This window comes from Nothobranchius furzeri, chromosome 3, assembly GCF_043380555.1.
Source record: "Nothobranchius furzeri strain GRZ-AD chromosome 3, NfurGRZ-RIMD1, whole genome shotgun sequence".
NCBI classification, from domain to species: Eukaryota; Metazoa; Chordata; class Actinopteri; order Cyprinodontiformes; family Nothobranchiidae; genus Nothobranchius; species Nothobranchius furzeri.
In genome coordinates, this window is record NC_091743.1 from 86,881,458 (window position 1) to 86,906,457 (window position 25,000).

Here is a 25,000-nt window from a genome sequence, read left to right on the forward strand (position 1 = left end):
GAGAACCCACGCATGAACAGGGAGAACATGCAAACCCCATGCAGAAAGACCCCAGGCCGGGAAGCGAACCCAGGACCTTCTCGCTGCAAGGCAACAGCTCTAACCACTGCGCAGCCCGGACCACACCCCTATGTACGTTAGACCCAATTTTAATGGTTATATGTTACAAAAGCACCAAAATTTTTCTACAACTGGAAATCATTTGAACAATTTTCAAGAACATTTCGATGGATAATTCCAGAGATTAATGATAAAATTTCACATAGTCTCTTTAAAAGCTTTTTTCCTGCCTACTTGTCCTTTAGCAGCTTTAAGTGTTCTTTCACAGGAACAGTTGTTGTTCAGCTGCAGCCTGACGTGTTCTCTGATACTTTCTGCAGCACAGTAAACTCACCACATGTATTTATCCTTCAGCTTCGGTGGCTGGAAGCTGCTCTTGGACATCAACATCAAGGCTCTGCAACAATCAAAGTGAAATGATCTTCAGTGTTAGAGCACATTAACAGAGCTGACAAGAGCATGGGTGAAGGTTTCTGTGAGGTGAATGGCGGTCTTCTGAGCTGCTGCACCTCATCGGGTGGAGGTCAAACATGGGTGGCTGAAGCTCTGCCAGCTCAATGGCAGTGATGCCAACAGCCCAGATGTCACACAAATGGTTGTATCCACCCTTCTTCTCTACTGCAGCCACCTCAGGAGCCATCCTGGACAGAGACACATGAGGACAAATGGGAAACTGTGAGGAGAACTCAATATCTGAAGCACCGATTTCAACCGAGCGCGCACACACACAACAGTCATGTTCTCACAATGATTTACTCGATAAACTCTCTCATTTCTCTTTGTGATCTCACAGATAGCACACAGCCCAGCCCAAACAAACATCACTCTAATATTTCGTTGGACCACCTTTAGCTTTCTTTCATTTTATTGTAGAGTTGTTTCCACAAGTTTCTGCAATGTCACCAGATTTATTTCCATCGTTAATGTTCCACCAAGATCTTGCACTGACGATGGTAGAGTCTGACCGCTGCACAAAGCCTTCTCCAGCACATCCCAAAGATTCTCAATGGGGTTAAGGTCTGGACTCTGTGGTGGCCAACCCACATGTGAAAATTATGTCTCGTGCCCCCTGAACCACTCTCTCACTATCCCAATGGATCCTGGCATTGTCATCCTGGAATATGGCCGTACCATCAGGGAAGATGGAATAACCTGGTCATACAGGTAGTCAGCTGACCTCATTCTTGGAGCACATCCTGTTGCTGAACCTAGACCCTGACCACCTGCAGCAAGCCCAGATCATAGCACTGCCCCCACAGGCTTGCACAGTAGGCACTAGATATGATGGGTGCATCACTTCATCTGCCTCTCTTCTTACCCTGATGCACTATCACTCAGGAAAAGGGTCCATCTGGACTCATCAGACCAGCAATTTTTTTTTTCAATTATCTTTTTATTGGGTTATTTTCAATGTTATTAATCACATACATCCCAGGGGGAGGAAAGGGGCATCATAAAAAAATCAAGAGGAGTAAATTACATAAATATAAAATGAATATATATATGCTCTGCCCTAACAGACTTAGGACATCTTTGCCATATAGTTTGCTTTCACCTCTGCTAAAGATCTAGTAAAGGTCCCCATATTTCTTGAAACACATCTTTTTTGTTTTTTAAAATAAATGCACGTTGTTCCAGTCTCAGAGTGTCCTTTAGGGTCTGTAGAAACAAGTTGAGTGACGGAGGTTTTCGATGGTTCCAGCACAGAAGAATACATTTCTTTGCTATGTCGGATATGACATTGATCCTCTTGGCGTGTGAGGGGTGTAGTTTCTTGTCCAGAACTGTACCGAAGAGGTAGTATACAGGGTTAATGTCCAGTTTTGGTGATACCACTTTGGCCGTCAGGTCATGTACTGCCCCCCAGAACTGCTTGAGTTTCTTGCATTCCCAGAAGACATGAATAACCGATCCACTGCTGGATCTACAGCGGTGGCATCTTGAAGACGTATTGGGGAACATCTTGCTTAACCGAAGCGGAGTGAGATAAGACCTATGCATAAACTTATAGTTCTGTTCAATAATTGTGTTACAAGAGAGGGAGGAGAAAACATTCTGACAGATTGAATCCCACTGCTCTTCATCAAACAGTTTTGAGGGGGGCGAAGGAGGAGTTACGTTGCTCCATTAAGGCATTATAGATCCCCGAGATTCTCCCCTTCGACGGCCTGGATCTTACGATAGTTTCCTCTAGAGTCGAGGATTCCATGGACAGGTGACCCTCCTTCGTGAGAGCGTTACTGATGTGGCGAATTTGAAGAAATTTTTAAAAATCTTGCTTCGGAACATTATACTCAGTTCTGAGGCCTGAAAAGGACTTGAGTGTGTTCTGGAAGAACAAGTGTTGAATTTGAGAGATACCTTTATCTCGCCAATCTGCAAACAGGGACATGACAATATTTGTTGGTAAGTCTGCGTTGTACGATAAGGGGGCAAATCTGGAGATTTTTTTAATCGTTCCATTTAATTTGTTGGCATCTCGCCATACCAGGAGGGTGTTGTAAACTACATAAGTTTTGGGTGTTTGTTGAAGAGCTTCTATGCTGCTAATGAAGAGTAGGTCTGCTAAATGAATGGGATAACATAGTTCTTCTATGTCTATCCACGTGGTACCTTTTTGCCTCTGCACCCAGTTAGCCAGATTTTTAATCTGAGCAGCCATATTATATCTCTGCAGGTCAGGTAATGCCAATCCACCTTTTGATCTATGCTTGGATAAGGTTTTGTAGGCTATTCTGGGAGCTGAATTTTTCCATATAAACATGGTGATATGTTTGTTCAAAGCTTTAAAAAAAGTGTCCTTCAAATAGCAAGGGAGAGATTGAAACTAGATGGGGAGCATATTCCAGTGGTTTAGATCCTCCTTCATTTTCTGTATCAATGGATCATAATTCAGTTGAGTCAAATCTTTAAGTTTTGGCGACACCGTGATTTCTAAGTATTCAAAGCCATCCTGGGGCCAGGAGAAGGGCACTAGAGTTTTTAAGGCTTCCGTAATAGGAGAGTTTATTATTGCTATTTTTGATTTGGATGAATTGATTATGTGACCTGATATTGCTCCAAACTCTGTTAGCAGTTCTAGAATTTTGGGGATCATGTTTTCAGGTCTGGACAGGTACAGAATTATATCGTCCACATATATTGAAATTTTATTTTCGACTTTTCCGATATTTATACCAGTGATTCCTTTATTATTTCTTACTGTTTCTGCAAATGGTTCTATAGCTAGATTGAATAAAAATGGAGAAAGTGGGCAACCTTGCCGATATCCTCTAAATAAATCTAATTTGCTGGTGAGGGAGCCGTTTATGCAGATTTGGGGCTTGTGGGCAGTTATACATATTTTTAATCCATCCAAAACCCAGTTTTGGTCATTTCTGCATCTCCATAGATGTTTTCTCCGCTTGATGCCGATGATCTGAGTCTTCCCACCTGGTTGTTTAGGAAATGAGAAGCAGCTCATACAGTAATTATCCAATAGTAGGCTCGTACCTATTTGCTTAGTTAGATCCAGGTGAGGACTTTTTTGCGACAGGCAGTGTATAAGGACACAGTTCTAGCATTAGTCGTGAGTAGATATCAGCCCACACTCAAAGCTCACCACTACTGAAGAAGTCTTGAGCCTCTCTCCTCTTATTGCAAGTCAAGAGTTATTTCAGTGTCTGCATCTGCTGAGCAGAGTCTGTGGGCTGTAGAGGTTGTCCGCTAACCTCCAACCCCCACCCCACTCAACCATATGTAGCCATGAGTTAGAACCACACTGTCTGTGTGTGGTGAAAACACTTTTAAACCTAGGTTTAATCTCAAATCTCCAAAGGATTTTACCCCAACAGATAAATCAGAACAGATTAGTTGGAAACGCTCCACAGTCAACAATAGGCTGAGTCTGACAACAAGCAAGGGAAGGAACTGAGGTGGTCAAAGGTCAACTATCTCCTGTCCAAGCCCAGGTCTACCTCCAACACTGGATGACCCCAGTAACATCTAGCCCAGTAACATATAGTCCAGTAACATCTACTCCAGTAACATCTAGCCCAGTAACATCTAGTCCAGTAGCATCTAGTCTAGTAACATCTAGTCCAGTAGCATCTAGTCTAGTAACACCTAGTCCAGTAACATCTAGCCCAGTAACATATAATCCAGTAACATCTAGTCCAGTAACATCTAGCCCAGTAACATCTAGTCCAGTAGCATCTAGTCTAGTAACACCTAGTCCAGTAACATCTAGCCCAGTAACATCTAGCCCAGTAACATCTAGCCCAGTAACATCTAGTCCAGTAACATCTAGCCCAGTAACATCTAGCCCAGTAACATATAGTCCAGTAACATCTAGTTTAGTAACATCTAGCCCAGTAACATCTAGTCCAGTAACATCTAGTCCAGTAACATCTAGCCCAGTAACATCTAGCCCAATAACATCTAGTCCAGTAACATCTAGTCCAGTAACATATAGTCCAGCAACATCAAGCCCAGTAACATCTAGTCCAGTAACATCTAGCCCAGTAGCATTTAGTCTAGTAACATATAGTCCAGCAACATCTAGCCCAGTAGCATCTAGTCTAGTAACATATAGTCCAGCAACATCAAGCCCAGTAACATCTAGTCCAGTAACATCTAGCCCAGTAACATCTAGTCCAGTAACATCTAGCCTAGTAACATCTAGCCCAGTAACATATAGTCCAGTAACATATAGTCCAGCAACATCAAGCCCAGTAACATCTAGTCCAGTAACATCTAGCCCAGTAGCATCTAGTCTAGTAACATATAGTCCAGCAACATCAAGCCCAGTAACATCTAGTCCAGTAACATCTAGCCTAGTAACATCTAGCCTAGTAGCATCTAGCTCAGTAACATCTAGTCTAGTGACATCTAGCCCAGTAGCATCTAGCCCAGTAACATCTAGCCCAGTAGCATCATTCCAGTAACATATAGTCCAGTAACATCTAGTCCAGTAACATCTAGCCCAGTAGCATCTAGTCTAGTAACATCTAGTCCAGTAACATCTAGCCCAGTAGCATCTAGTCTAGTAACATCTAGTCCAGTAACATCTAGCCCAGTAACATATAGTCCAGTAACATCTAGTCCAGTAACATCTAGCCCAGTAGCATCTAGCCCAGTAACATCTAGCCCAGTAACATCTAGCCCAGTAACATCTAGCCCAGTAACATATAGTCCAGTAACATCTAGCCCAGTAGCATCTAGTCTAGTAACATATAGTCCAGCAACATCAAGCCCAGTAACATCTAGTCCAGTAACATCTAGCCTAGTAACATCTAGCCTAGTAGCATCTAGCTCAGTAACATCTAGTCTAGTGACATCTAGCCCAGTAGCATCTAGCCCAGTAACATCTAGCCCAGTAGCATCATTCCAGTAACATATAGTCCAGTAACATCTAGTCCAGTAACATCTAGTCCAGTAACATCTAGTCCAGTAACATCTAGCCCAGTAGCATCTAGTCTAGTAACATCTAGTCCAGTAACATCTAGCCCAGTAGCATCTAGCCCAGTAACATCTAGCCCAGTAACATCTAGCCCAGTAACATCTAGCCCAGTAGCATCATTCCAGTAACATATAGTCCAGTAACATCTAGCCCAGTAGCATCTAGTCTAGTAACATCTAGTCCAGTAACATCTAGCCCAGTAACATATAGTCCAGCAACATCTAGCCCAGTAACATCTAGCCCAGTAACATCTAGCCCAGTAGCATCTAGTCTAGTAACATCTAGTCCAGTAACATCTAGTCCAGTAACATCTAGTCCAGCAACATCTAGCCCAGTAACATCTAGCCCAGTAACATCTAGCCCAGTAACATCTAGTCCAGTAGCATCTAGCCCAGTAGCATCTAGTCTAGTAACATCTAGTCCAGTAACATCTAGTCCAGTAACATCTAGTCCAGCAACATCTAGCCCAGCAACATCTAGTCCAGTAACATCTAGCCCAGTAACATCTAGCCCAGTAACATCTAGCCCAGTAACATATAGTCCAGTAACATCTAGCCCAGTAGCATCTAGTCTAGTAACATATAGTCCAGCAACATCAAGCCCAGTAACATCTAGTCCAGTAACATCTAGCCTAGTAACATCTAGCCTAGTAGCATCTAGCTCAGTAACATCTAGTCTAGTGACATCTAGCCCAGTAGCATCTAGCCCAGTAACATCTAGCCCAGTAGCATCATTCCAGTAACATATAGTCCAGTAACATCTAGTCCAGTAACATCTAGTCCAGTAACATCTAGTCCAGTAACATCTAGCCCAGTAGCATCTAGTCTAGTAACATCTAGTCCAGTAACATCTAGCCCAGTAGCATCTAGCCCAGTAACATCTAGCCCAGTAACATCTAGCCCAGTAACATCTAGCCCAGTAGCATCATTCCAGTAACATATAGTCCAGTAACATCTAGCCCAGTAGCATCTAGTCTAGTAACATCTAGTCCAGTAACATCTAGCCCAGTAACATATAGTCCAGCAACATCTAGCCCAGTAACATCTAGCCCAGTAACATCTAGCCCAGTAGCATCTAGTCTAGTAACATCTAGTCCAGTAACATCTAGTCCAGTAACATCTAGTCCAGCAACATCTAGCCCAGTAACATCTAGCCCAGTAACATCTAGCCCAGTAACATCTAGTCCAGTAACATCTAGCCCAGTAACATCTAGTCCAGTAACATCTAGTCCAGCAACAGAGGATCTAGAGGAAGGAGATTCATCTCACCAGTACGGCGTTCCAATAAAAGATTTCCTCTTAGCAACGGAGGCGCTGATCTCTGCTGCCACTCCAAAGTCAGCTAAAACACAGGAGACACACGTTCACTTTTCCATCATAGCCTGCTGACCTGGTGTGTGTGTGCCTGGTGTGTGTGTGTGTGTGTGTGCCGGGTGTGTGTGTGTGTGTGTGTGTGTGTGTGTGTGTGTGTGTGCCTGGTGTGTGTGTGTGTGTGTGTGTGTGTGTTTTCAGTATAAATATCCACTCACCCAGTTTGACGTCTCCTTTCTCCGTTAACAGGATGTTGGCTCCCTGCAGACAACACAAACACTTTTATGTGTACGGGCCGACCCACGTGTGAGTGTAACTCTACAGAAACACACTCGCACCTTTATGTCTCTGTGCATTTTGCCGTTTTCATGCAGGTGATACAACCCCTGATGAAGACAGGATACAGTATGAACATTTGGTCATGTCATGTCATCTCAGTGCGTCCAGTTCATCAGTAGCTGCAAACTAAAAGCTTGGATCTGTCTGCAGACTTGAGCTGGGTGAACCTGGGGGTCTCACCTGGAGGGTTTCTCTGCACACAAACGCTATCTGCTTCTCCTTTAATGGACCAGTCACTGTGAAGAGAGGGAGGAGACACCCCATAAACAGTCAAAGAGCCTGACTGACCTGCTTCTCTGTGACGCTGCTGCTACTACCGCTACTACTGCTGCTGCTGCTACTACTACTACTGCTGCTACTGCTACTGCTACTACTGCTACTACTACTATTACTACTACTACTGCTACTACTTCTACTGCTACTACTACTACTACTACTACTGCTACTACTACTAATGCTGCTGCTGCTACTACTGCTGCTTCTGCTGTTACTGCTACTGCTGCTACTTCTACTGCTACTACTACTACTACTAGTACTGCAACTGCTACTGCTACTACTGCTACTGCTGCTACTGCTACTACTACTGCTGCTGTTACTGCTACTACTACTGCTACTACCGCTACTGCTGCTGCTGCTAATGGTACTTCTGCTACTGCTACTACTACTACGATTACTGCTACTGCTGCTACTGCTACTTCTGCTACTGCCACTATTACTACTTCTGCTACTGCTGCTACTACTGCTACTGCTACTTCTACTGCTACTACTACTACTACTACTGCTACTACTGCTACTACTACTAATGCTACTGCTGCTACTGCTACTGGGTGTGTGTGTGCGCGCGCATACCCTGGTACATATCCTGCAGTGAACCTCCACCACAGAACTCCATGCAGATCCACAGCTTGGTGTTCCTGCAGACGAAAACAGATGTTTTATCTTCAGACTGGCTGATGGGAGTAAAACACTCACCATAATAAATTAGGTCAAGTTCTAGTAAAATGAACATATTTACATTCATCAATATTTATTACTTAGGGGTAGGGACGTCCCGATACAACTTTTCTCACTTCTGATACGATACCAATATTGCAGCCTTCATAATTGACCGATACGATATCAATCCGATACGATATCGGCACAAATCATACACACGTTTACCTATTTTATTGTGTGGAATGTATAAAAGGCTTGATCAAGTGATTTTACTCAAACAGAAAACAAAACCCAGCAAAAGGAAGTATAAAAAACTGACCAGTTATTTATTAACCTTTGGTTGCATACATGTGAACAGCTGAGCTTAGGGACATGTGGAAAAACGCAATACTGTTCACTGACCAACTGCTACAAGTTCAGAGTCTAAAGTTTCTATTTCACAGACTGCGAAAATCCTCCTGTTGTGCTTAGTGATCCTGCTTCAAACGCACGGTGGGGTTGGACGTGTTAATCTAGTTCTGTTCCACCACAGAAAACGGGTGCATGGCAAGTGTTGCACTGAGCCAAGCTGACCTTTTCTGAATTTAAAGAGAAATACAGCCACATGGCCGACACTTGCTACTTTGCTAGCGCACACTGTTCTGATCATGTGGACGTTGCATGCTGGATCTGGGAGTTGCTGGAATGCAATTTAAAGCGGAACATACTGCTGATATCGGAAATTTTGATGCAGTCCAATATAATCCGGTAGTATTTTTGGGCCGATATCCGATATCAATATCGGAATGGGACATCCCTACTTGGGGTCAATTTGCAATTAAAGAAGCAACGATTCCCAGTTAAAATACAAGACCTTCTATTACAGTGTTTTTTTTACATATTTTTATTGTGATTTTCAGAATGTTAAACAAATGTTACACAAACACATTAACCACAGTCTCACAAAACAAACAAACAAAGATTAAATAAATACACAAAGTGAAATAATAATAAAATTACAAAATTAAATAACACGTATTAATCATGAGTTTCCAAGAACTTTATATAAGGTTTCCAAATTAATTCTAAATCGTCCTTTTGCTTTTTTACAATGTGTGTCAGTCTTTCCAAAGTTAGACATGTCATCAGTTCTTTCCTCCACATTTGAATAGTGGGTGTGTCCATATTAGGGCTGCACAATATATCGCAAATATATCGTTATCGCGATATCAGCATGCTCAATATGCATATCGCAAATAAACAGATAAATATCGCAATGACTAGTCAGCTCAAATGTTTGCTACACATAATGCATTCTGTTCATCAAACGGAAGCATGATGTTTTTTTTAACTAATCAAATAGAGCTCTTCATCCATTTGGCCAATTGGGTGGGTTCTCATAGATTAGATGCCGCCCCGACACTTAACTTGGATGGTTAGCAAACACCTGAGTTAGCTTTGTTCTGCTCTTTCTGCTGATTCTACTTTTCCTGGGATCCACTGATTGCCTTTTCTTGTTTGATTTCTTTTTCCCTTTACTCAAATCTTTTGCTTTTTTCATTGTAATGATTTTTTTAGTCATTTTTTAATTTCTTTGTTTTTGATAAATTTTGTTCCTGAGTTAAGATTTTATTTATGGCCAGTAATAGCGTCATCGCGATATTAATCACTGTTATCACATATCGCAGGTTTTCCTGATATCGTGCATCCCTAGTTAAAAGTAAGTCAGCTAATTTTAAATGTTTTTTTAGATCCAAATAAGTTAGCTATGGTTGGTTAGTTGCTTAGTAGTTGCAGCTTTGGTGGCTAGCGGGTAGTAACTCACTTATTTATTTAATTTAATAAACAAATACACAATTTAAAAAGTAAAAGTCTCATTATATATTTATATTGAAACTAATACATATAAAATCTAATGTTATCTCCCGTGTCACATGACATTACGTGACCGCCGTGGAAGCCGCGGTCACGTGATGCAAGTCTGTTTCATTTAACTGTTTTCTTTGACCAAGGAAGGACAGTGTCCTCGTAATTACGGCGCCTGGCCTAGCAAGTCATCGCCTTGTAATTTTTTTATTTCTTTGTTTTTAATCATTTTTGTTCCTGAGTGAAAATTTTATTTGTGGCAAGTATTATCGACATCGCAATATTAATCACTGTTACCGCATATCGCAGGTTTTCCTAATATCGTGCAGCCCTAGTACATATTCTCCCACAACAACGCAATTATCCTACTGGCTTGCAAAAGTCCAAAGTCAACAAGCACCGTCGGTCTCTGAGTTACAGAAAGCTTTTCCGGGTATATGCCCAGTACACAAAGCTTAGCACACAATGGAACTGTCTTTCCAACTATAACACTTGTACGTCCAGTTACATTCCTCCAAAAGTGTTGTATCTTTGTGCATTCCCATAGGCAATGGATTAAAGTACCTTTATCCGTTCTGCACTTTACACAGACATCTGGAATAGTAGGGAATATATGGTTTAGCCGGTTAGGTGTAAAATATGTGCGCATCAGCCATTTATATGTAGCAACCTAGACGTAGTATTGATAGATTGAGTCTGAGCTTTAAAGCAAGCCATATTCCAGTCCGCTTCATGGATATCCTCCTTGACTTCAGCCCTCCACCCTTCTAGTTTCTTTGAAGAAGATTATTTGGAATGCATTAAAAGTGTATTATAAAATAGTGAGATCTGTCCCTTTCCGTTCATTTGAGATATTGTCGAATCTTCAATTTTTGATAGTGGAGGTAAAGATAACCATACATGTAGATCAAATAAAATGTTTCAGTTGGAGGTATTTAAAGAAATGTTTCTTTGGAATACCAAATATCTCGCACATTCTCAGTGCTGTCTTTGACACAATTTATCACAATGTTCTTTTGGAAAGACTTGAACATGTTGTAGGGATCAAAGGAACAGCGCTAGGCTGGTTTAAATCCTACCTATCTGACAGATTTCATTTAGTAAACGTACATGACAAATCTTCTTCATATTCCAGGGTTACTTGTGGAGTACCACAGGGTTCAGTGCTTGGACCAATTCTTTTTACTATATATATATATATATATATATATATATATATATATATATATATATATATATATATATATATATATATATATATATATGCTCCCAATTGGTAAAATCATTAGACAGCATGGGATAAACTTCCACTGCTATGCTGACGATACTCAGTTAACCCTGATGAACCTAATCAGTTAGGTGGATTACAGACTTGTCTTGAAGACATAAAAAAATTGGATGACTCTAAACTTTCTGCTTTTAAATCAAGACAAGACTGAAGTTCTCATCTTCGGACCTGAAATTCAGAAAAGGAAATTGCTTAGTCAATCACCTGACCTGAACGGCATTAAATTAGTCTCGGAGAACAAAGTAAGGAACCTTGGTGTTATCTTTGACCAGGACATGTCATTCAAATCCCAGGTTAAACAGGTTTGTAGAATTTCCTTTTTCCATCTTTGGAATATTGCTAAGATTAGAAGCATCCTTTCCAGGAGTGATGCTGAAAAACTAGTTCAAACATTTATTACATCAAGACTGGATTACTGTAATTCATTACTCTCGGGAAGTCCACAGAATGTAGTTAAAAGTCTTCAGCTTGTCCAAAATGCTGCCGCTAGAGTTCTGATGAGAATTAAAAAGAGAGATCATATCTCTCCTGTCTTAGCTTCCCTACATTGGCTGTGTATGGTTTTGTCTCTGTGATCAAACATCTAACAACCTACCAGTATAATGGTCTGCGTCTGTGTCTTCCTTCATGTGTCTCCTGATGTTTCTCCATCCCTCTCTAGATTCCCTTCTGTGTCTCATAGCGCCCTCATGTGTCTTTTGTCTGCGTCTCAGTTGTGTCTTGTGTTGTTACCCTTTTTAATCATTCCTCCCAGGTCAGCTCCAGCCTCCTTGTCTCCAGCTCGTTGTACGTGTGTGTGAGTGTATGTGTGTGTGGTTGTGTGTGTGTATGTTTGTGTGCGCGTATCCTCCCCAACTCAGTATAAGTGTGTGTGTGTGTGTGTGTGTGTGTGTGTGTGTGTGTGTGTGTGTGTGTGTGTGTGTGTGTGTGTGTGTGCTATGTCCTCCTCCTCTGTCTTTAGATAATTGTTGTTTAGTTTTGTGTTTAGGTATTTGCCCTCCTCTGTTTCTTTTTTCCCAGTTAGATTATTAGATTCACCTGTCTTCCCTCCAGCCCTCACTCCACACACCTGCTGCCATTTTCCCTAATTACTCCTCCCTGGTATTTAAGCCCTGTCTTGTCTCTGTCTTGTGTCGGTCCATTGTGGTAATTCGGTCAGTCTCTCGTTCCTAGTCTCTAGTGCTTCTCGTGTCTCAGTTGTATCTCTAGTTTATTTTGGATTTTGGACATTTTTGGACTTTGGCTCCCTGCCCTGGATTTATTCTTCGTTTCATCCTTCAAAAATAAAGGATTTTACTTTACATCATCTCCTGCCTCGTGTCATCCTGGGTACTGCATTTTGGGTCCTACAAACCTCTTATCATGACAACCAGAGCTGGGCTCACACAAACTGGTTAAGAATCAGAAAAAGTGATGACAGTACCAACCTGTCCCCTGTAGGGTATAAACTAATATTGTAGCAGTAAATACTGCCTTGCTATGTCTGAATAAATCACACGCTGGGGTCTAATGTTGTTTTACTGATCACAACATGTCCTGTAGGTCAACAATAGTACGCATCTGCCAAACAAATAAACATAAACAAACGGAGACCTGATTACTACAAAGTCATAATAATACTAACAAGGCTGTAAAATTACAGAGAAAGGATAACAGAGAACAACAGCAGCTGTTGTGGTGAAAATATGATGGGTAAAGGATGTGGGAGAGGAATCCAGCCTCAAAGTCAAATCCCACTTCTTCCAGCCCACCAACATTCCCGGGAATCCCTCCCAACTGAACCGGAGCTGAAAACACGATACCTGTGGTAGCTGCCGAAGTACGCCACAATGTTTTTGTGTTTGCACTCCTTCATCATAGTGATCTCCTGCTGGATGGATGTGATGTCATCACCTGATCACACACACACACACACACACACACACACACACACACACACACACACAATTGCGTAGAGTGGACACATACTGTTAGACTCAATTCTACAACTAGTCTCCATTAAGAACCATCTAGAACAAGGATGTCCAAAAAATTTCAAGATGAGAGCCAAAAGCACGAAGTTAAAACTCTGCTCGGGCTACAAAAATGAGAAAAAATTGTAATAATGCAAACATTATTTTATATTTTTCATTTGTTCTGCTCAAAAACATCTAAACGTGTGTGTGTGTGTATATATATATATATATATATATATATATATATATATATACGGTGTATATATATATATATATATATATATACGGTGTATATATATATATATATATATATATATATATACGGGGTATATATATATATATATATACGGTGTATATATATATGTATATATACATATGAACATAAAATATTAAAATATATGAATTCATATCAACAGTCTCCTGGAGTGACTTAATTCCACAATTCTAAAAACACTAGTGAGGGCCACGCAAAATCCCTCTGAAGGCTGCAAATGGCCCCCCGGCCACACTTTGGACACACCTGATCTAGAAACATCATTTGTGTTTTGCTGTTGGTGTACCGGCTTCTGGATGTGTTTGATGCAGCAGCTTTATGAATGTGTAGTTTTATATGCCAGGGTAATCCAGGCTGTAGTCTGACCAGATCAGAGCACCACTACAGACTCAACCATGGTGGTCAAACAGCTCAGAGAACAAGGCTGCTTGGTGCAAAGGCGGGATTTAGGATTGGAGATATCTTTGAACAAATCTCTGAAATGTTTCAGATGAACTTAAAAGTATGAAACTATTGTTTAATCAGTGCATTTGCAGTGATCTCTAGCAGGAACGAATGCCTTGTAAGTCTGGGGAAATAATTTACTGGTGCACTATTTCCAGGAACTAGAAGTGACCACATCACAGCTGAGCTTCAGATGGCAGCTTTTGGAGGCTTATTTCCTGATACAGTGATCCCTCGCTACTTCGCGGTTCGTTTATCGCGGATTCACGACTTCACAGATTTTTTGGGAGCCTTATTCAAGGGAAATTCGCCGATTTGCGGTATTTTTCTATGCGAAATGTCAAGAAATTCCTGTTCATTTTCATCAATTTCATCATAAAATGCACTTTTTGTAATAAAACTATAAAAAACCAAGTAAAAAAAATTTTTTTTCTTGAGTTTTACCCACAAAAAAAGAATGTGATCATACGATAATTCAATATAGTACTGTATGTCAGACAGGTCGGCTGGATTCGGGAGTTGAGCTTGTAGGGAGCGCGTGGTTTCACAGACGCGGAAGTGAGAGCGTCGGTGAAACGCCGGCTCACGAATAATCTAGGAAACCCCCGAGCGTTCGAGCGTCAACGAAGTGACAAGGAAATGCCGGGCTTTCCAGAAGTAAGTAAGATAACTTACTATGAGCTGACAGTTCGTTGGATTGATCGGTAGGTTGGAAACTCTGATCATGAATCTGAAGAAATGATGACTGAGTGGTGAGCTGGAAAGGCGACTTCCGTTTATAGCCGCGGTTTGTGACGTAGGTGCGACGTGGAGGGAATCCCCGCGAGGGGCATGCTGGGAGTCCCTACTTCGCGGATTTTCACCTATCGCGGCCAGGTCTGGAACGCATCTACCGCGATAAACGAGGGATCACTGTATGTGGACATCTCTCCTTGGATTGGATAACAGCAACAGGACTCTACCACTGACTTGAAACACTCATGTTTTATCTCCACAAACAACACAAGCCTCTGCTGTGTGGTGGAATTGCTAATGCTAGCTGAGCTGTCCTCTGCTAGTAACCTTACATTAAACCAACAACAGCCTTCCCTGTCCTGAGCCAAGATGGGTGAGTCCATAAACATGAAGTGACAGTGTGACGTAGATCTGTCAGGGTTTTCAAATCCAAGAGCTTCACTGTCTGTTTTCTTTTAAAAGCCGGTGCAGGAGATAGGTGTAGGAGACTATTTTCATGTTCAGTCTGCATGAAAAACTCAGAGAGACCCATTAGAATGAGAAATAATCATTAAAAATGCTTCTTCAGTGAACCACACCTTTAAATAAAAGAACATTTTACTGTGTGTGAGGCATGAGCCAACATGCAGCCTGATCTCTTACCAGGGTCCAGCTTGACAATCTTGATAGCTGCCAGTTCTGATGTCTGGATGTTACGAGCCTGGAAGGGAAGAAAAGTCATGATGGCTTCAGCACTGATGAATGTGAAGGTTTAGGAAACCACATGTCATCATTTAGCAGCCAAGGAAGACCCTGCAGCACAACACACACACACACACACACACACACACACACACATATATATATATATATATGTATGTGTGTATATCTGACGGACGGACGGATAGATAGATGATGGTGATACAACCCAGGTCACACCATCCTACACATGGTTACTTACTATATTTACTTCTGTATGACTACTAACAGGAAACTATGACTATTACTGTTCACTACAAACCAAAGTACTTCCTGAAATGAGCCTGGGTGTGAAAGTGTATCTGAAAGTAAAGCAGGTAGAGTTATGTGGGTTTCTAATGAATCACCAGAAATGAAATCACACCTGCTCCTCAAGTCAGACGAGATCAAACCTGGATTTGGACAGTTAGGTGAAGCAGATGTAGTATTGATAGAACTCGCCAAACATTTGAACCTTTTGAATGAGAAGTGAAACATCTTCAAAGATCCAGTCCAGTTGCCATACTTTTAGGGTTGCCATGTTTGTAGTTATGTTTTTAAACTCATTGCCAGTAATAGTGTGTTTAATCAAGCTAATAGCAAAAATATTCTGACATACTTTATTAGAGAACACATGATGCAAGTCTTTGTACATGAAGCTCTTGGTGTCTATTTCTGTCTCCATTGGAGGATCACACTGTTTTGTTCCTGAGTGATGGGTTAGGAAGGAGAAGAGAGTCATCAACGGAGTCAGCTGAGGTGGTTCTGGTGTCTGATGAGGATCCACACCACTTCTTAGGGTTTTGCTAATTGTTTCATAGGTGTGGTTTAGTATAATATACAGGGGTCTCATTTATCAAACATTGCGTAGAATCCGTACTAAAACCGTACTTAAGCTCAGCAAAAAAAATGTACTTACACCAAGCAGGTTTGTGATCTATCAAACATGGAGTACGCACAGCTGCACGCAATCTCTGCTTCATGCATCGGAGACTATCTAGAATGTTTCTCAGCTGCATTTTAGTCACATCCTGCCCTCACCACGCCCACTTACTGCCATAAATAGTCAATGCAAAGTGCCTTGTGGATCTCATGCATATACAAAAGCCGGATGTTGCAGCGCTCCGCCAATGACATGGCGACCGTAGATCAAGGAAGCACAATTTCACAGAAGCAGAAGTTGAGGTACTTGTGGGTGAGGTGGAGAAATGAAAGGAAGTGCTTTCGCAAAACAAATAAGAGAAAATCCACGGAGTGGCACAGCGTTGCTGAAGCCGTCAATGCTGTGAGTTCTTCAGAGAGATCTGTGGCGGATATAAAAAAAATGGTCCAATCGAGATTCAATCCCCAGACTCTCGGGTGAAAGTCCCGCGTGCTAACCAGTCAGCCAAACGGAGATCTCCCCTGTTTAACTAGCCAGGACGCATGATCAATCGGGTCACATTGACAGGACACACACTGTCACAGACGCGCGCGCATGTGTGTGCGTGTGGGGTTCTTGTTCTGTGTGTGTCACACAGTGAAATGTGTGTTTTCGGTTGCTTTACATTCTTTTAATAATTGTTTGAATTTCTTAACAGTTTAGTGTGATTGCATGATTTTCTTCTTCTTCTTCATGTCCGTTTAAATGGCGGTTGGCAACCAACTTAAGGTGCATTACCGCCACCTACTGTGCAGGAGTGTGAGTCAGAGCATTGCATGATTTTGCTGTGTGTTGTTGGTTTTATGTGCATGTTTAGTTTAGATTGTTTTGCCACTGTTGACATGACAGTCACCTGAAGAGGTGGGCGTGACTGTGAGAGCGCACCAGGTGTGCATAGTTAGCAGGCTGATAAAAGGAAGAAGCTGCAGGACTGCGGGGAAGAAAAACAGACCGAAGAAACAAGAAGGCAGAGGGACTGCACTAAAAGGTTCTGCCCCAGTGTTCTGTGCTTGTCAGAGAGGAGCGGCGAGAGTCCCGGGGAGATCACGCCTGAGACGAGAGCGAGACCAGAGACTGCTGGAGTCGGACGCCGAAGCCGGGACGTCGCCTTTCCCATCCTGGAAATTCCCTCCGCTTGACTTTGTGGATCTGGGAGGAGCCCAAGTATCTTTGGGGGTCTTCTTGAAGAACATGTTTTAATTGCTTTTATCGACTCAAACTTTTTTTTTTTGGTTTTACATACTTTTAGACAGGGGTTTTATTTAGTCAATAAAAGAGGTCGCCGACAAACTTCTGCTCTCTGGTGTCTCTGCCCCTCTGGTTTTGCACCCTCGCTCTGTGTCGTTGTGAATCCCTGGTGTGGCGCCTGAGCTATGCAGCTCCAGTGTTGCCTAGGTTACATGTGAAAACGAAGCAGTACAAGTGATAATGCTGCAGGATTTCATAATTTTATCCTTCTCAGCAGCAGCACTGCAGGTGCTCTCCATGTCCAAAATGTGTGTAAGCCAGTTCCTTAGTCAACTTAAAGTTGCGCACATTTTTCCGCTAAGTTTTCTTTGATAAATCCCAACGTTTGCGTGGAAAGTTGCTTACGCAGTTTTCCGACCCCGTTTTGTGCGGCTTGATAAATGAGGCCCCTGGCCTTTGGTCCAACATTTCATTTTTCTATCATTTACAGTTAATCAATAAACCTCTCGAAACAAGCACAATGACCTGTCTGCAGCCATCTCCAGTCCTGGTCATCCATCCATCCATGCATCCATCCATCCATCCATCCGGGGCAGCAGCCTGAGCAGGAAGGCCCAGACTTCCCTCTCCCCCGCCACTTGGGCCAGCTCCTCCGGGAGAATCAGTCAATTTCAATCAACTTTATTTATATAGCACTTAATCCTACAATACATGGAACTCAAAGTGCTTAACAAATTAAAAGGGCCCCACATACCCACATTCCCTCCCATCCCCAGAATTTTAAAAACAGTCTGACAATAAAAACCCTTCACAACACTCCTCCACTGACACACACACACACACACACACACACACACACACACACACACACACACACACACACACACACACACACACACACACACACATGCCCCCTTCCCCATGGTAAAAAAAAAACACGATTGGCTGAGATCAGATGAGCCAGACCAGCTAAGATAAGGATAAGGAAACGCCATCAGGGGAGCCATCCGCCCCGACAGCAGCAGATCCACAGCAGCAGCCGAGGCACTGACACCGGGCGCCCAGGTTAGGGAGTGCAGAGACCCCCACCTCCACCCAGGCACACGTGGAAAGCACCCAGGCCGCCACAGTCGACCACCGCCGCCGGGGCAGAGGGCTCCCACAGAGGAAGCACTGGAAAAAGGTTAAATTAAGGTTAAAATATAAAATCCAAAGAGCTAAAATGAGAATTGTAATATATAAAGTTATATAGATATTAAAATAATGTTGATCATAAATCATGGAAAAAACTGTTTAAAAAGCACGTATAAAGAAAGAATACATTAAATCAATAAAATAAATAAATAAACTAAGTAATTAATTACTTTAGAAAGTGAGAGTATTCAGTTAAAAGCTAAGCTGAAAAGATGGGTCTTGAGCCTGTTTCTGAAAACATGAACGTTCTCAGCAGCCCTCAGGTCCCCTGGCAGCTCGTTCCAGAGGCGAGGACCGTAGTACTGGGAGGATGCCTCGCCGTGAATATGCGTCCTAACTTAAGGGATGACAAAGAGATGACTGCCAGAGGAGCGCAGAGACCGCGTGGGTTTATACTGTAAAAGCAGTTCTGAAAGATAAGAAGGCCCAAGACCATTAAGACACTTAAAACCATTAAAAGTATTTTGAAATCGATCCTGAAACATACGGGGAGCCAATGCAGTGATTCTAAAACTGGAGTAATGTGCTCCCGCCTCCTGGTCTTCGTCAGGACACGTGCAGCTGAGTTTTGTAATAGTTGTAAACCTGAAATCCTCTTTTTAGGAAGACCTGAAAGCAGGGCATTGCAGTAGTCTATCCTACTGGTTATACAAGCATGCATCAGTGTCTCCAAGAGAGAATGGGGCGGACTCTGGCGATGTTCTTTAGATGATAAAAACCTATTTTGGTGATATTTTTAATACGATGGATAAAAGTCAGCTGAGAGTCAAAGATGACACCCAGGTTCTTCACTTGTGATGATGGATTAAGAGACAGTGATTGTAATTTTGGTAAAAGTTTCTCTCTCTGGGCCTCAGAACCGATGACTAAAACTTCAGTTTTGTCCTGGTTGAGCTGGAGAAAGTTTTCTGCCGTCCAGGATTTGATATCAAAAATGCAATTAAAAAGTGTGTCCATTGGCTGTGTGTCATCAGGAGACACAGAGATGTACAGCTGTGTATCATCAGCGTAACTGTGGAAATTCACCCCGTGTCTCCTGATGACACTGCCAAGAGGGAGCATATAAAGGTTAAAAAGCACTGGGCCTAAAATTGAACCCTGGGGCACACCACATGTAATCCCATGAACCCTCGAGGAACAGGTATCCAGACTCACCATAAAAGTCCTGCCTGTGAGGTAGGATGTGAACCATCGGTGAACAGCACCAGAGAGGCCGATCCGTTTCAAACGAGTTAAAAGAATCGTGTACCGTATCAAAGGCAGCACTTAGATCCAGTAGAACCAACACAGTCACCTTCCGTTTGTCATAATTTACTCTAAAATCATTTAAAATCTTCCAAAGGGCTGTCTCGGCGCTGTGGTTCACCCTAAAACCAGACTGACATTTTTCTAAAACATTATGGGTGTTGATAAAATCATTGAGTTGGATTAAAACAAGCTTTTCTAAAATTTTGCTTAAAAATGGTAAGTTGGATACCGGTCGATAATTGTTTAAATCATTAAAATCTAATTTGCTCTTCTTCAGCAGAGGCCTCACCACCGCCCGTTTGAAAGCGGCATGAAAGACCCCCGTCTGAAGGGAGCAATTCATCATAGTTAAAACCTCATCTTTAAAAGAATCATAAAATTGTTTAAAAAACCTTGTGGGAATAGGGTCCAAGACACATGTGGTGGGTCTCACTGAGGAGAAAACTTTATCAAGAGTCTCAGCTTCAACCAGGACAGAACTGTCCAGTGTTTCCTCAGGTAGACACACACTCTCAGATGTGTCTAAAACCTTATTACTTATGGAGGATAAAATATTCCATCTGATGGTGTCGACCTTCCCTCTGAAGTGGGCTGAAAACTCCTCACAGAGGGTGTTTGAGGGTGTTTTCTGAGTTGAGAATATTATTGATTTTGGAGAAAAGAATTTTAGTTTTTTTTTTATTGTCTGAGAGGATTTTGGAAACATATGCATTTCTTGAATTTCTTATGGCATTATTATATGTTTTAAGCAGTTCCAAATACATCTGATGATTTATTGTTAATGTGTTTTTCCTCCATCTCCTCTCCGCCACTCTGCAGAATCCCAAGGAGCTCCCTAGCCAGGGACATAGTCCCTTCAGAGTGTCCTGGGTTTCCCTTTAGGTCTCTTCCTGGCTGGACGTGGCCGGAAAACCTCACCAGGGAGACGTCCAGGAGGCATCCTGTCTAGATGCCTGAGCCACTTCAACTGGCTCCTCTCGATGTGGAAGAGCAGCAGATCTACTCTGAGCCCCTCCTGGATGATCAAGCTTCTCACCCTATTTCTAAGGAGAGCCCAGCCAAGAAAACTCATTTTGGCTGCTTGTACCAACAATCTCATTCCTTCTGTCCCTGCCCAAATCTTGTGACCATAGGTGAGGGTAGGAACGTAGATTAAAACTGTGCATGCATGAGTGTGTGTTGTAAATGGAGAGCTTTGCCTTCTGACTCAGCTCCCTCTTCACCACGACAGACCGCTACAACGCCCACATCACTGCGGATGCAGCACCAATCCGCCTGTCGATCTAACGCTCCATCTTTCCCTTAGTGAACAAGACTCTGAGACCCACCACTTGGGGCAGGACCTGGTCCCTGACCCGGAGAAGGCACTCTACACTTTTACAACTCCAGACCATGGTCTCAGATTTAGAGGAGCTGATTCTCATCCCAGCCTTCTCACACTTGGCAGCAAACCGCTCCAGTGAAACCTGGAGATCACGTTCTGATCTAACCAACAGGACAACATCATCTGCAAAAATCAGAGACCTGATCCTCAGGCCACCAGACTGAGTGTTGTACATTTTAAATATCAGACTGTACTGACGTCGGATGAACTGATTCTCACTCTGCAACAAACAAGGCAGCGACCAATGGGAGCAGCTGTTTATCTCAACACACCCGGCTGTAATCACTTCCTGTTTTCTTTCCTGTTCCACTGCAGAGCTTCCTGTGACTATGCAGACACTAATGTCACTGAGAGGGTTTTCACATAGGCAGGCCCGAAATAAAAGCCCAATCAGGGTCACACACAGACTGGTGTGTGTGTGTGTGTGTGTGTGTGTGTGTGTGTGTGTGTGTGTGTGTGTGTGTGTGTGTGTGTGTGTGTGTGTGTGTGTGTGTGTGTGTGTGGGTGTGTGTGCGGTTGTACTTCTACATTCTAAAACTACAACAATGAAAACCCTCAGACCAGCATCGTGTGTGATTGTTACTGGTTTAAATCCTACCTGTCTGATAGATTTCTTTTTGGAAATGTACATGACAAATCTTCTTCATACTTCAGGGTTACTTGTGGAGTACCACAGGGTTCAGTGCTTGGACCAGTTCTTTTTACTATTTATATGCTTCCAATTTGTAAAATCATTAGACAGCAGAGGTGGGACCAAGTCACTGCTTTGCAAGTCACAAGTAAGTCACAAGTCTTTCCAGTCAAGTCTTCAGTCAAGTCCAAGTCAAAGACAACCAAGTCCATGTCGAGTCCAAAGTCAATGATGTGGAAGTCCAAGTCAAGTCCAAGTCCTTAACTTTGAATTTTCAAGTCATAATCAAGTAATCTGTCCAACTTCAATTTAATGACGATGATAATAAATAAATTCCAGAAATAAAGTTTCTTAAAGCTTCATTTATTTGCTGAAACAAGCAGAAAGTTAAACTGATTCTAAACAAAGTGCTGCTGAATTTAGCAGAACAACATCAAACCCAGAATGAAGATTGATTTATGATTTTTTTGTCCATGTCATGCCACTTTTGTGCTAAAATATCAAATATGCTCAAGTCATCATCAAGCCAACAGATGCAAGTCGATTCAAGTCACAAGTCATTGGCGTTCAAGTCAGGGTCAAGTCGTAAGTCTTTATGGATTTTATCAAGCCAAGTCAGAAGTCATTAAAATAATGACTCAAGTTTGACTCGAGTCCAAGTCACGTGGCTCGAGTCTGTTAGACAGCATGGGATAAACTTCCACTGTTGTGCTGATGATACTCATTTATATTCAACCCTGATGAACCTAATCGGTTGGGTAGATTACAGGCTTGTCTTGAAGACATAAAAAATTGGATGACTCTAAACTTTTTGCTTTTAAATCAAGACAAGACGGAAGTTCTCATCTTTGGACCAGAAATCCAGAAGAGGAATTTGCTTAGTCAATCACCTGACCTGAACGGCATTAAATTAGTCTCCAAGAACAAAGTAAGGAACCTTGGTGTTATCTTTGACCAGGACATGTCATTCACATCCCAGGTTAAACAGGTTTGCAGGATTTCCTTTTTCCACCTTCGGAATATTGCTAAGATTAGAAGCATCCTTTCCAGGAGTGATGCTGAAAAACTAGTTCATGCATTTATTACATCAAGACTGGATTACTGTAATTAAGTACTCTCAGGAAGTCCACAGAATGTAGTTAAAAGTCTTCAGCTTGTCCAAAATGCTGCAGCTAGAGTTCTGATGAGAATTAAAAAGAGAGATCATATCTCTCCTGTCTTAGCTTCACTACATTGGCTACCTGTTAAATTCAGAATAGATTTTAAGATCCTTCTTCTCACATATAAAGCTCTTAATAATCAAGCTCCATCATACATCAGTGATCTGATTGTTCCATACGTTCCTAACCGAGCACTTCTCTCTCAGACTGTAGGTTTACTGGTGGTTCCCAGAATATCTAAATTAGGATGGGAGGCAGATTTTTTAGTTATCAGGCTCCTCTCCTGTGGAACCAGCTCCCAGCTTTAGTCCGTGAGGCAGACACCTTGTCTACTTTTAAGACTAGGCTTAAAACATTTTGATTTGATAGGGCCTATGGTTAAAATCTGATGTTAGCCTAGATCGGGAGAAGTGGGGGAGTACAGGGAGGTGAAGTACAGTCAGTAAAGACGACTCTCCCTTGCCCTGCCTCCAACATGCCTCCATATAAAAGGCTAGGTTATCCAGAGTTATCTCTGTAGTTATGCTGCTGTAGGCTTAGACTGCTGGAGGATACACTGACCACTTTCCACACTCGACTACTTTCTTCTCCAATCTGCTCTTTAACTGCATTATTTCCTGCAATTTCAGCTGTTAACTTTATCTTTTCTCCAAGTTTTTTTCTCCCCAGATTTTCAGGTTACAGAGAATGGCCCGGTTAGGTCTAGATGATGGAAAGACAACAGCAGAAGCTCAACTAACCACTGATTCCAAACAAAGGTCTGCAGAACAGCACCTCTGAAGCCTGACAGCTGCTCCAGATGGACTCCAGCAGCAGATGACCACACTAGGTGTCTCTCCTGTCAGCTAAGAATAGGAATCTGAAGCTACGTCTCGCACAGGATCACCAGGTCTGGACCATAAGAATCTGATAATGTTTCCTGGTCTGATGAGTCTGGATTCAACTGCAACATTCAGATGGTCGGGTCAGAATTAGGAGGCAACAGCATTTACAGAATGGATCCATCCTGCCTTGTTTTATTGGTTCAGGCTGCTTCTGGTGGTGTAATGGTGTGGGGTAGATGTTCTTCACTATGACCTCCTTAGTACCACCTGAGCCTGGTTTAAACACCACAGCCTACCTGAGTATTAACCGTGTTTGTTGACCATGTCTATCCATTTATGACCACAGTGGACCCATCTTCTGATGGCCACTTCCAGCAGGATAATGCACCATGTCACTAAGCTCACATCATCTCTAACTAGTTTCATGACAATGGGTTCACTGGACTCCGAAGCCTCCAGTCAACAGATCTTAATCCATTCCAGAACCTTTTGGATGTGATGGAACGGGAGGTTCAGATCATGATGGAGCTGTGTTCTACTGTCATGTCAGCATGGTGCTCTGAGGAAGGTTTAAAGGACCTTGCTGGATCCATGACACCAAGAACGAAGGTAGGTCCTAATAGACCTCATTAAGTTTGAAAGTCTGCTTAACCCTCTGGAGGCAGGCGTTGCAGATGTGCAACGTTAAAACCTACCTACCTGGTTACTCCACATACGTGTTTCATGAGCATTTTTAACTCAGAAGTTCCCCTGAAGGACTTAGTTGTTCGTCCTTTTATCAAAACTTATTTTGAGCCTGAGAGGGTTAAGGCAGTTGAAACACCTGCTGTGTTCAGTCCGGTAAACTCTGATATTCTCCTTTACTGTGACCCACACAGATACTGCACACGCTCATGTAACGAGGATATATTGTGAAGCCCATTGAAACACTCTTTTTAAATCTTTAAACTAGATTTCTCAGGATGTGGCGCTGATTTGTACGTGGGATTATGAAAAAGCTCTGTTTTGCTAACCTGTTTCATATTCCTAGCTGCACAGTGGTGCAGTGGTTAGAGCTGTTGCCTTGCAGCAAGAAGGTCCTGGGTTCGCTTCCCGGCCTGGGATCT

At 42.4% G+C, this 25,000-nt stretch overlaps 1 protein-coding gene across 3 annotated transcripts in view; it reads right to left on the reverse strand.

Annotated features, from left to right (window-relative positions):
* Positions 1-25,000, reverse strand: part of map4k2 (mitogen-activated protein kinase kinase kinase kinase 2) — a 53,048-nt gene that overhangs the window by 24,253 nt on the left and 3,795 nt on the right. For all 3 annotated transcript variants that reach the window (XM_054734151.2, XM_054734157.2, XM_054734147.2), the window contains exons 2-10: positions 15,269-15,326; positions 13,021-13,111; positions 7,999-8,063; positions 7,330-7,385; positions 7,149-7,196; positions 7,029-7,071; positions 6,769-6,841; positions 570-701; positions 395-457 (exon numbers count right to left, since the gene is read on the reverse strand). In XM_054734151.2, coding sequence (XP_054590126.2) covers positions 395-457; positions 570-701; positions 6,769-6,841; positions 7,029-7,071; positions 7,149-7,196; positions 7,330-7,385; positions 7,999-8,063; positions 13,021-13,111; positions 15,269-15,326 — 629 coding nt within the window. The remainder of the gene's footprint in view (positions 1-394; positions 458-569; positions 702-6,768; positions 6,842-7,028; positions 7,072-7,148; positions 7,197-7,329; positions 7,386-7,998; positions 8,064-13,020; positions 13,112-15,268; positions 15,327-25,000) is intronic.